At 45.5% G+C, this 13,026-nt stretch overlaps 1 protein-coding gene across 1 annotated transcript; it reads right to left on the bottom strand.

The window, feature by feature from the left end:
- Positions 1-277: 277 nt before the first annotated feature.
- On the bottom strand, positions 278-9,862 carry LOC118640224 (von Willebrand factor A domain-containing protein 5A-like). Its single transcript, XM_036277126.1, has 11 exons — positions 9,775-9,862; positions 8,924-8,970; positions 7,152-7,209; positions 6,833-7,035; positions 6,306-6,534; positions 6,019-6,191; positions 5,646-5,760; positions 1,605-1,774; positions 1,262-1,350; positions 922-1,066; positions 278-483 (listed from the first exon to the last, which is right to left on the bottom strand). The coding sequence occupies exons 3-11, from the start codon at positions 7,192-7,194 to the stop codon at positions 400-402; spliced, it is 1,251 nt and encodes a 416-aa protein (XP_036133019.1). The 5' UTR covers positions 7,195-7,209; positions 8,924-8,970; positions 9,775-9,862; the 3' UTR covers positions 278-399.
- Positions 9,863-13,026: the final 3,164 nt, after the last annotated feature.

Here is a 13,026-nt window from a genome sequence, read left to right as displayed (position 1 = left end):
GGTAATGGCAGCTGTCTAGTTCCTGACCTGTGTGACGATTACACGTGTGTTCACTCTGATGGGTCCTCAGCTGTACACTTTTGATTTGTGTAGCTTTCTGTATGTGTTACTTGGATAAACATGTTTATATTTTCAAAAGTCTTACTAATCAATACTTGTTTCCATTGTGGTTTAGAAAGAATATGGGACAAAGATAACACTGTGTGATTGAGGTTATATACAAAATTACTTGTATTATTTACTAGAGAGAGAAAAAGTGATGGCGAAAAAATTTTGTCAGCAGGTAAAACTAAAAGTCTTGAATGATTCTGTCCCCAGAGGGCTGTCAACGCTGCTGTCACGCGGCACTAGGTTACATGGGCACTACCTGGGCCAGTCGCCCAGAAAACACATCATCTCCTACCTGTGCCTCAGTCTGTTGCTCTTCACTTCACTAATGACACTGAATGTGTCGTCAACTTCTCCATCTGTGAAGACAAAAAGCTGAACACAGATGACATTCATCAAGTCTCTGTGTAGTTTGTTTTTAAAATACCAAAATTTGCCCTTGAAAACCCAACTACTTCATGGCACAGACATTGATGTCTCTTCGGACAGGTGCGAAATCCCTAATGGTCCACTGTCACTTGCACCAGGTTCTCACGTGGCTTGTTCCGAACCTGGGACATTTCATCACCTGCCTCTGCTAGTTTCGCCGGAGGCTTCTGAGGTTCTCCACAAAGAACATCCGTCTCCTCCGTCCATAGCATGGAGCTAAGGAAGACGAATTCTAGTAAATGCCTCTTGTCCTTTTCTGTTGACTACATGACAGGCACCTCTGAGATGCACACCACATTGCAACAACCCTACATGGAAACTCAGGGCTACAAGAAGTGTAATTTTCTCTCTGCCCCCTTCTGTTAGCTCTGTTCCAATTCTCACCTGGAGAGGGTGTCCTGGGATGGAAGCTGCACTGTAAATGTTCTTGAGTGGAGCCAGGATTTCGGTGCCCCCGAGGTCAGCCTGCATCAGCTTGACCCTCCTCAGTGCCTCCTCCATGGTGTCCTGAGTGTACTTCACACTGTTCCTGAGAAAGCGAACACTCAGGACACAGCTCCTGGACAACGCCCAGTACTAGGCCCTGAACCAGGAGTAGCCCCACTGTACACAACCTCACCTGAAATCCCCAACGCCAAAGTCATTTCCACAGTAACCCCTTAACAACAGAGTTCTTTCTTTAGAGTATCTCTTTGAACTCTCTATGGCCTTTCTAGAAACTTACTGAAAGAAGGCCTCATAGGAAGATCCAAATCCATAGATGTTGAAGTAACAGCCTATAGGCAAACTCTTCAGCAGCCAAATCAGCGTTTCCTGAAGGAAGAGAGTATGAGGAGCTGGTGAGGGAGGATGCTCGCAGACAGGCACCTGCCAATCTAACTCTTGAGGGTGTGGCCTTCACCCACAGGGTGCCTCCAGACCCTCTGTTCCAGGGCTGGCCTCAGAATGGTCATGTGAGCTGCAGTTCAGCTGGACACAGACCCACAGATCCAGACAGACTCTGACATAACCCTTGAGACTCATCCTTACTGGAGCACGTGACCGGAAAAGGAAAGAACGAGTTTTACCTTGGCTGCCTCTATGCGCAGCTGAGATTTATCCTGGTTACTCATGGGACACCCCATACTTCCTGAACAGTCCATGAGGAAGACAAATTCTCCACATGTAATTGGTGACTGGTCTTCTGGGATATTTGGGTAGAAACTCACCATGGCAGATGGATCTCCCATCAAACAATCTACTCAGAAAAAATAAGAACATTGTAGGATGAAGAGGAACTAAAAAATACATACTCAAGACACCAAGAGTTAGTTGTAGTGACTTACATAGGACGCTGAGAAAACCCAAATCAGAAACACTGTTTGACCTTTATACTCTATCTGCTGGCACAGGGTTTGAAGTGAGTTATAAACATTTAAGAGATACAGAAGCAAAATAAATATGAAAGAGAAGAGGCTAGGAGTTACCAAGAACAAACAAAAATGCTACGATTAATCCTAGCCATCAAGCAAATTAGTAAAATACATTAAGTACAATTGTTCCAGCATTTGCCAGAAGAATCAACTTAACTTATTTGCAGAGACAGTTTCTTCACATCAAGTCAGTAGGAAATGTATAACCTGCGTCTTTGTATAAGTCTTTCATTACAGCTTTTTTTTCTCTTTATTAATTTATTTTTATTACAGATTTTTCTCCTTTTTCCCCCATTGACACCCTCCTACCCATCCCTCGCCACCCCATCCCCAGCTATGTTGTCCATGTCCGTCAGTTATGCGTACATGCATATCACTTCTGCGGTTTATCTCTACTCCCCACCCCCTCTTCTGAGGCTTGTCAGTTCGTACCCTTCATCCACATCTCCGGTCTACCCAGTTCCTCAGACTGTTATGTTCATTAATATAATGAACATAATATTGTAATCTTTCATTACAGCTTCAAAAAAATGATGCTCGCCAAGCCAGTGTGGCTCAGTGGTTGAGCATCGACCAATGGACCAAGAGGTTGCCTGTCTGATTCCCAGTCAGGACACATGCCCAGGTTGTGGGCCAGATTCCCAGTGCAGGGCAGGCAGGAGGCAGCCAGTTGATGTTCTTTCTCATCGACGTTTCTCTTTTTTTAAATTTTTTTATCCTCACCAGAGGAAATTTTTCCATTTTTTGTTCATATAGAGTGGGAGGGAAAGAGAGGAAGAGAGAGAGAGAGAGAGAAACATCGACATGAAAGGGACACATCGAGTGGCAGCCTCCCACACAACCCAACCAGGGCGGGGGACAAATTGCAACCAAGGTACTTGCCCTTAGCAGGAACCGAACCTGGGTCTCTCTGGACCGCAGGCCAATGCTCTAACCACTGAGTCAAACCGGCCAGGGCTATCTCATTGATGTTTCTGACTTTTTCTCTCTTCCCCTTCCTCTCTTTCTAAAATCAATATAATAAAATAACTAATAAAATAAAACAATTAAAGTGACATAATTCACTTAAAGGGCTGAACTCAGAGTAAGCTCTTGATAATTTTATAACAATATTTAAAATGTTATACAATTATTTGTGTTAAATTGTAAATATAATTTTAAGAAAAATCCTGTTCTTAATATAGTACATGCATTCTAAGTTTTTAAAGTCTATTTGCAATGTTGTCATGTAGCGGCATGTTCCATTTGGCAGAACTGTAATTTATTTGCTCAGCCAGGCTGCCAGTTGTCATAGTCCCTCGCGTGGATGTGAATAACAAGCCATCGGGACCGAACACGTGATCGGGAAGCAAGGTTTGAGAGCCCTGTTGGAGGGGTTTATAAGACTCACAAAGGCCGCCCGCTGCTCACGGTCTGCACAGCTGGTCCCAGGGAACTGCAGGAAATCTGCAAAGGGGCCAGCAGCACCTCACGGAGGGACAGGCATTGAGAGCAGCGTCCTTAACTTTGACACCGCAACCTTCTAAACTTCCTCTGCTGGATTGAAACAATCCTGACTAAAACCCAGGGCACTGTTGTGGCTGTTTCATGGGAACACAAGGGGGAGCTCGCCCAAAGGAAAGGACAAAACCAGGTAAGTCATGGACAGAAACAGAGCAGGAGCTTCCTGGAGCAGGAGCTGGAGCAGCCCTGGTGTGGATGGGCCCCCCTCTAACAGGTTCGGCACAGACAGCTGGCGCTGAGGGAAAATGGTTCAACAAGTGAGGGTACACTAAAGAGGTCCAATTTGTGACCTGGAGTGTGAAGTGACCTTGGCCAAATGGTAACAATGAGACAGGAAAATGGCCTAATGAAGACCAGATATAGGTGCTTGTCCTCATAACAGCAGTAGCGATGGCAGGAAGAGCCTAACCCAAGACACAGCGTTTTGACTATGACTGTCCCCAAGGTGCTTCCATCTGCCACAGTGGAAAATGCCCAGAAGTGTCAATGTCTTTCCAGTGATGCTGCATGCTCTCTGCACCCAGGGCTGTGCAGCCAGCAGGACCCCGGGGGGCAGCAGACTGACATGTGTTACATGAGCTACAATTAAAAGGAAAAGTACACAGATACTGGGGAACATTTGCAAAATAAGATCAAGTAAAGAAATTTAAAAACTAAGCCTACTAAGAAACCAAATTTAGGCTTAGAAATTAGGAAACTAGGGTAAGATAAGACACGGCTCTGAAGATGGACAGCAGTGCTGTTTACAACAAAGTAAATGTGCTTCCGGTAACAGCATAAACAGTTAAAAATAATTATGGTAAAATTTATGTCGTGCAAATTTTACCACAATTACAAAATGACAAAAAAATAACTCCAATGAGATTACATGTTGGTGTGATGAATCAATCAATAGTTATTTATTAGACAAAACAAGAAATTAAGAATTTAGTCTTCATCTCATCACAATTACTATTTGCACACATCCTGTGGTTTTAAATGCTTTTCTTAACTCGTAGGTTATTTTTTTATAGTAATCTGTACAACTTACTTTTCTTTTACTTAACGCTGTTTGGAAGCCTTTTTTTCCCATGTTATTTCAGTCTGTCAGAATACATTATTTTAGTAGCTGCATAGTTACTCGTTCAAGTAATCCCAGCAGAGTGCATTGAGCTATTGTAAAATATTTTGATTATTTACTAAACTTTGTATTATTAAAATGGCAGAGAATATGTCAGTGTATATTTTTATTTATATTTAAATTTATTTCCACCCTGGCTGGTTTGGCTCAGTGGTTAGAGTGTCCCCGGTTCGGTTCCCATTAAGGGCACACACCTTGATTGCAGTTTGTCCCCAGCCCCGGTTGGGGTCATGTGGGTGGCAGCCACTCAATGTCTCTCTCACATCCATGTTCCTCTTTCTCTTCTCCCCTCTCTCCCTCCCGCTCTATCTGAAGATAGATGCACAAAAGAATCCTTGGGTGAGGATGAAAAGATAAAAATGTATTTCCTTAGGTAAGATTCCTAAAATTGGAATTGCAAAAATGAGCACTTATTTTGACACATATTGTTAAAGTTCTTCTCAAAAGTTTGATACCAAATTATCTCGCTTAAATCAATCTACAAGAGTGCCTCATTCATCTCACCTTTTAATCATTTATTTTATTTCCTTAAATTTTTTTTTTCTTTAGTGATTTTTAGAGAGGAGAGAGAAAAATCGGTGAAAGTGAACATCTATTGGCCACCTCCTGCATGCCCCCACTGGGGTTCAGGCCCACATACTGGGCATGTGCCCTGACCAGGAATCGAACTGGCGACCTCTTGGTGCATCGGTGGACGCTCAACCCCTGAACCACACCGGCGGGGCTCATCTCACCTTTTAAAGCACAGGGCACTACCACACCTGGAAATCTTTGATCGTTTGAAAAGTGAAAAAGTCACATCATTATTTTTATTTATACTTGTAGAGACTGATCATTGTCACATATTTGTAAACTAGCTGTGTTTCCCTTGTAAATTCTTTTTCATGTCCTTTGTCCGATTATCTACTAATTCACTTTAATTTACCTAGAAGACAGTCACATGATATTCACTGACCTGAACTATTTTTTCTTACCATAGTGTAAGCTATTTCAGTTTTTTTACCCACTACTGGACAGAAGGAGAAAAGTTACCCCTTCGGAGGGAACTACAAAGGGAGGAAGAAAACACCTACCGGGCTTCGCCGCAGGCTTGCCCAGCTCCACAGCTACGCTGGGGGCGTGCACCTCGCGGTAGTGAATCAGGAGCTCCACGTCCCGGTCAAACTTGTGTCCCTCAGCCAAGGACACCTGAGGTCGGAGGAGCACAGGCCCTGTTGGCGCCCCCACTGCCTCTGGGGGGCTGAGCCGAGCCCAGGGCGCAGGTTCTGCCCTGAGGCGGCAGGAGCAGGGGCCAGAAGGGGCAGGAGGCTCAGCACATGGAATGCGGTGGAGACGGGGCACAGTGTGACTCCCCGGGTTGACAGGGACCAGGAAGGGTCTTTAGGAAAGACTGAGCGCGGAGGACCAGGACCCAGAGCAGGGTGCCGGCGCTGTCTCGTTCCTCACCTGAGCAGAAGTCCTATCTCCCAGGTACTCGGTGGCACTCAAGGGGCAGTTGCACTGGACCCTGTCGATGCCGAGCTGGGAAGTGATGGTGGCCTCCAAGCTGAGTGTGTAGGGCAGGTGCTCCCCGGGAGCCATGGGCGTCTTCCCGGTCAGGCCACTGTCCGCAGCGCCCCCTGTGGAGAGTGACCTTAGCGGTGTTTCCCTCCCACGTTTCAGCACGCCCGCACCTCGGAGGGGTTGCCCAGTTGTGTCCCCCGACTCCAGGTCTGAAGAAAGCGGATGCTCACCGGAGAGCAGGTACCGGTACCGGGGGTTCAGCACAGCGGGGAGCACGTAGCGCAGGGCCCCGTCCGCGTCCAGCGGCAGCTCCTGAACGTACTTCAGGGCCAGGGTCGCCTTCGACCCGGGGGGCAGGTTCCCCAAATTACAGCAGAAGACGTCCCTGGAGCTGTCGTCCTCCTCCAACAGGAAGGCTTGGTGGCCCTGGCTGACGGCATCCTCATAGTTGGTGCGGGCCTGAGGGGAGCAAGGGAAGGACGGTGACATCAGAGGTGACAGCTTGACGAGGAGTCGGCTGGCCCAGAAAACGGACACTGGTGGGTGGACTGAGATTGGTGCTGCCACGTGCACCGCTGCGCTCTGAGCGCCTCTGATCCATGTCTGCGCCAACGGCTTTAGGAAGGATCAGGAGGAGGGGAGTGGAGCACAAAGCCATCGATATCGACATTTTTGTTACGTTGCATTTGGGAGAGGTCCTAAAGAGGATGAATTACGAAAATAAACAGGGAGGAGACAATATACTCATTTTCAGTACCTCATTCTTCTCCTGTAATTCTGCCACAATTTTCTTCCCATCCACCATGGCCTCAAAGCTGTAGACAGCGGAGTCGTCATCCATGGGGAAAACAAAGAAGACCTCCAAAGGAACTTTCTCCTCATTCTCATAGTTTAAGGTAGCAGACACACCAGCCACAAACTCAGAGATGGACAAGGTCACAGAGATGCTCTTCAGTGGCACTGGAAACAGACCAGAGTTCAGAGTTCAACCAAGTATCCTAGAAGGCCTCCTGTAGACTGGGCGTTGTGCTTGGGCCAGAGATATTATGACAAGTAGAGTCAGGGGTCAGGCTCACCTGGCTCCTTTTGGTGGGTTAGGAGGCCACAGGGATGCTCCATGATGACACAGGTGTACTGTGGAGAAGACACATCATGAGTACAGAGCCATGTTGGGGATTATCTATTCAAACACCAATATCTTATGTGCTCCTCTCTGGCGGGAGGATGTACTCAGAGGGTTGATGAGGGAACTGGGAAGGAGAAAGAAGTGGAAAGAATGGGATAAAGGTGCAGATAGTGAGGCTCCTTCTCAGTGCAGAGCCAGGTGGAAAGCTGTAAGAGTCACTAAGTACCTGTTAACAGGAAACCTCTGAAAACAAGGCAGGTTCAATCACCAGTAACACTGTATCAGAAGTGTGTTTGTTACACCACTCCTCAGTTATAGTCAACTAATGGAATTAACTTAACCCCTCAGAATCTCAGTTTTCTTTCTAAAGTGAAAATCATATGTAGATGTATATATGAATTGATGTATATGAAGTCCTCAGAAAGGTGCCTGGCCTATAGGAAGCATTTAATCAATGATGACGGACATTAGTGTTGTTCTTGTTACTGTTGTTAAACAGAACTTGGCTGTCACTTTTGTGGTAGGCAGTTAGACATGAGGAGAGCAAGCACCATGGGCCAGGTACAAAAGGTCACCCAACTGCTCCCAGGAACCTTTCACTTTCCCTTTCCCTCCCTCCCCTCCCCTCCAGGGAGTCCCCACATTTCACTTCCCCTTTCACCTCCCCTCTCCCCTCCCCTCCAGGAAGTCCCCACATTTCACTCCCCCCACCCAGCAAATCACCTTTACCTTCCTCACTTCTAAACTCCAAGGGCCCCTCCTCCTTTGCCTCAGTAACTTGTTTCCTAAGCCCTTTTCTTCTATGAAGCAATTCTTCTACCTCTGTGATTTTCTAAAGAAATATTCTCTTGTAGTTTCAGTCTTGGCCCTGAGTTCTTTCCAAGCCAGAACTCAAGCACCGATTGGTGGAACCAGGTCCAGTCTGACCCCACAGGGCTAACACCTGGTGCCACTGCCACCCCCCACACACACACACACATACCAGTAGGTGGGTCTGGTCCCAGTCATTGGCCCTAGTATCTAGTATCACTAGAAGCTGCCCTCCCCCTGTTCTGTCAAAGGATGACCTGAGCTGCAATCTCTAGCACCAATTAGGGGGATTTTTACTGCAAATAAACATTAAGCAGCTAAAGGATAATTGCCTGGTGCACAGAGCACTGTAGACTAGAGGAACGTATGCGTGTCCAGAGCCCAGGGCACAGTCACTGGAAACCAGAACTTCACTGGGAACCTGCAGGCAGAAGAGCAAGCAGGCTCCAGAGAAAGGTCAGTTTCCTTCCTAGAACAATGCCCCTCCTCAAGGACTCTGAAGTTCTGGCAGGACTATTTCTAGGCCCTCTGTGCTCATCACAGCCACCATGGAAAACCTCACACCTACTCCAGCCAGGGGCCCTGTTGGTCTCCCCTCTGACAGCAGTGGTGTTTCTTACACCCTCTCCCTGCAGGAGGAATGGGATAATCACTGACTGTGGCCCATTGGCTTCCACTGAATAGGACACAGGGGGCAGCAGAGGCGGTGGGGAGAGGAATGGCCACTCAGGAAAGGGGTTTACACGCACTCACTGGATTGGGGTAAGTTCTCTGGTACAATATGCTGGGCTGGGGGTGGAAGAATTTCTAGTAACACCAGCAGGGAGCCTAAGCAGAAGGACAAGGATACAGGGGTACCACAGCTGGAGAAACTGTAGGGCAACCAAATCTGTAATTCTGGGCAGTACTCACCACGGGTGGCTTTCGGGTGAAGAGGCAGAACAGAGGCCGAGTGTCTCCTACAAAGAAACAGGCTTCTTTCAGGGTTCTACCACCAGAACAAACCCCTCACAGGGGAAATTTGCTATTCTGCACCCTTCCCAGTACAAACTATGCCGAGTCAGAATTCGTTCTCCCTCCCGCGGGGTGGCATTTCAGAGATGCGCCTACAGCAGGTAGGCAGACTGGGCACAGCAGCTACCTAGGTCACAGACCTGACTGTGGCCCCTGGGGAACAGGGTTCCAACCCCTCAGGACATTTGGGTGCCCAGTGGGGCTTGCATAGAAAACGAAAGTGATTTAAAGTTTAGTTTCCAGACCTCCAGGTGGGTGGCCAGGTGTTCAGGAAGGGAAGGGATCTGAGCTGGCCCCTGGGACTTCACCTGGAAGGGTTTAGGGGCTGCAACAGGGTTGGGATTGGGGGAGGGAGGCCTGAGGCTCCATTTCCACAGCACACAGTTACAGGAAACACAAAACAAGTGTCTCTGTGAAGGGCTGGCAGGGAGAGGAGAGAGAGAAGACCAATGACAGAAGGAGAGTGAAAGAGAAGGAAAGCGGCCCGAGATTCCTAGGAGATGGCTAAGTCCCACTGCCAGGCCCCATGAGATCCCCCCTGACCCACCCCACAAGATCCCCCTGACCCGCCCCACAAGATCCCCCGGACCTGCCCCACTTGCAGGACCCCCCCGGGACCACACACCTGGGCTAACTTCTGTGCCCTGGGCTGGCAGGGAAACCACCCATAAGAGACATGGGGAAGGGACTTGGAATGGTGGGTCTCAGTCCTCTGAAGTCAGCAGGACCCAGCCCAGCCTGTTACCTACCTAGTCCTGCAGTCCGCGCCCCAAGTCCCACAGTCTGTGCTCCTAGTTCCAAAGGCTGTGACACTGAGTCACCAAGAGTAGAAAACAACTATAGTCAAATTTCCGGAATGACCCGCCCACTCCTAGGGACCGGTTACAAAGTAGCAACCCAATGACTTAAGGGATCGAGAGGAAATTCTTTTCTTTTTTAATTATTAAAGAATTTAGTTTAGTTACAGATGTTTCTCTTTTTTTTCTCATTGACATCTTACTCCCGACCCCCCAATCCTCCCCACACACAAAGCACTGTTGTCTATGTCCCTTGGTTGTGCATACATGCATATAAGTTGTTTGGATATCTCTTCCCATCCCCCCCCCCAGGTGTGTCAGTCCCAACCCTACTTCTATGTCTCTGGGTCTATTTTGTTCATCAGCTTATTTTATTCGTTATATTCCACAAATAAGTGAGATCATGTGATATTTGTCTTTGAAATTCTTAAACAAATATTCTAACATTCGCCTGTCTCTGAATCAAAGGAAAGTTCTTCAGCCCTGGGATGTTTGCTCTTTTTCCTGTGCCTGGTCCAGGGTAAGGGATAATCAGAGGGCAGGCAAAGGGAAGGGACATTCGTTTTTCAAGGGGAAATGCTGTAATAGTAGCATCATCAACGGCAAAAAACTGCATCTTTCTGGAATAGACTTAATTGCCAAGGGACTGGGTACGAGGCTCTGCTAGTAATCCTCTGTGCTGGGCCTGAGCTCTGTGGGCTTTATGTCATTGATTTAGCTCTAATCAGTCATTTGCCCCAGATTGTACCCTCCCAGGACATGAGGGTGGTGATGAGGAACCAGGGCAATGCACACTGGGATTAAGTCTCCAGTCATGAATCACTGATTTGTTTTTTATTTAAATAATTTATTTATTTTTGTTACAGATGTTTCTCCTTTTTCCACCACTGATATACCTCCCTCCTCCACCCTCCCGAACCTGTCCCCAGCTTTGTTGTCCATGTCCATTGTTCATGCATACAAGCATATACTTTCTGTGGTTTATCTCTCCCCCCAACACCCCCCCTTCTGGGGATTGTCAGTCTGTACCCCACTTACACGTCTCTGGGACCACCTCGTTCCTCAGACTATTATGTTCATTATATTTCACAAATAAGTGAGACCATGTGATATTTGTCTTTCTCTGCTTGGCTTATTTCACTTAGGATAATAGTTTCCAGGTCCCTCCAAGCCATATCAAAGGATAAGAGATCTTTCTTTCTTACAGCTGCATAGTACTCCATTGTGCATATTTACCATGGTTTTCTATCCATTTGTCTACTGATGGACATTTGGGCTATTTCTAGATCTTAGCTATTGTAAATAGTGCTGCTATGGACATGGGGTTAACTATGGTCTTTCAGACTTCATAGGGTTTATTCCTAGATGTGGGATCATTGGGTCAAATGGAAGTTCAATTTTTAATTTTTTGAAGTAACATCATATTGTTTTCCATAGTGGCTGCACCAGTCTGCATTCCCAAGAGCAGTGTACTAGAGTCCCCTTTTCTCCACAACCTCTCCAACATCTGTTGTTTGATGATTTGTTGATGGTGGCCATTCTGACAGGTGTAAGGTGATACCTCATTGTGGTTTTAATTTGCATCTCTCTGATGATTAGTAATGTTGAACATTTCTTCATATGTCTCTTAGTCATTTGTGTGTCCTGTTTGGAGAGGTGTCTATTTAGTTCTTCTGCCCATTTTTAATTGGGTTCCTTGTCTTACTTTTGTTGAGTTGTATGAGCACTCTGTATATATTGGAAATTAACCCCTTATCTGATGTATCATTGGCATATATGCTCTCCCATACAGTGGGTTGCCTTTCCATTTTGGTGGTTGTTTCTTTTGCTGTGCAGAAACTTTTGAGTTTGATGTAGTCCCATGTGTTCATTTTCTCCTTTGTTTCTGATGCCTTAGGTGATGTATCAGTGAAAATTCTGCTGTGTATGATGTCCAAAATTTTGTTGCCTACATTTTATTCTAGAATTTTTATGGATTGATGAGTCACACTTAAGGCTTTTATCAATTTTGAGTTTATTCTTGTGTATGGTGTAAGTTGATGGTCTTGTTTCATTTTTTTGCATGTGGCTGTCCAATTTTCCCAACACCATTTATTAAAGAGGGTGTCTTTACTCCACTGTATGCTCTTGCCACCTTTGTCAAATATTAATTGAGCATATTGCCTTAGGTCCATTTCTGGGTTTTGTATTCTGTTCCATTGATCTATATGCCTGTTTTTGTGTCAGTACCAAGCTGTTTTGATTACAATGGCATGGTAGTATAACCTGAAATCTGGTAATGTGATCCCTCAACATTGTTCTTCTTTTCCAAGATTACTGTGGCTCTTCAGGATCATTTTTGGTTTCATATGAACTTTTGAAGTATTAGTTCCAGTTCTGTGAAGTATGTCATTGGTATTTTGATGGGGGTTTCATTGAATCTATAGATGGCTTTGAGTAGTATGGACATTTTAATGATGTTAATTCTTCCAATTCACGAACAAGTTACTTGTTTCCACTTTTTTATATCTTCCTCCATTTCTTTTCAATGTCCTGTAGTTTTCTGTGAATAGGTCCTCTATTTCTTTGGTTAAGTTTATTCCTAGGTATCTTAATTTCTTTGGCACATTGGTAAATGGGATTTTTTTTTACTTTCTCTTTCTGTGACTTCATCATTGGTGTATAAGAATGCCGTCGATTTCTTGACATTAATTTTGTATCCTGCTACTTTGCCAAATTCATTTATTAAGTCTAGTAGATTTTTGATGGATTCTTTGGGGTTTTCTACATATAGTATCATGTCATCTGTGAATAATGACAATTTCACTTCCTCCTTTCCAATTTGGATCCCTTTCATTTTTTCTTCCTGTCTGATTGATGTGGCTAAGACTTCCAGTACAATGTTAAGTAAGAATGGCAAAGTGGCCATCCTTGTCTTGTTCCTGTTCTTAAGGTTAATGCTTTTAATTTTTGTCCATTAAGTGTGATGTTTGCTGTAGGTCTTTCATATATGGCCTTTATTATGTAAAAATATGATCCCTCTATTCCCAGATTGCTGAACATTTTTATTAGAAATATGTACTGGTTTGTTGAATGCTTTTTCAGCCTCTATTGATATGATCATATAATTTTTATCTATCATTTTGTTTATGTGGTGTATCACATTTATTGATTTGCAAATATTGTACTAGCATTGCATCCCTGGGATGAATCCCACTTGGTCAT

The sequence above is a fragment of the Molossus molossus genome, unplaced genomic scaffold (genome assembly GCF_014108415.1).
Source record: "Molossus molossus isolate mMolMol1 unplaced genomic scaffold, mMolMol1.p scaffold_m16_p_22, whole genome shotgun sequence".
NCBI classification, from domain to species: Eukaryota; Metazoa; Chordata; class Mammalia; order Chiroptera; family Molossidae; genus Molossus; species Molossus molossus.
Note: the sequence above shows the minus strand (reverse complement) of the source record. Positions and strands in the feature narration are given on the sequence as shown.

Coding starts and splice junctions, on each gene's coding strand:
- LOC118640224 (XM_036277126.1), bottom strand. CDS start 7,194: ATGGAGCATCCCTGTGGCCTCCTAACCCACCAAAAGGAGCCAG. Junction 5,761..6,018: donor GAGATAGGACTTCTGCTCAG/GTGAGGAACGAG, acceptor CTCCGACCTCAG/GTGTCCTTGGCTGAGGGACA. Junction 1,351..1,604: donor TGCGCATAGAGGCAGCCAAG/GTAAAACTCGTT, acceptor CTCTTCCTTCAG/GAAACGCTGATTTGGCTGCT.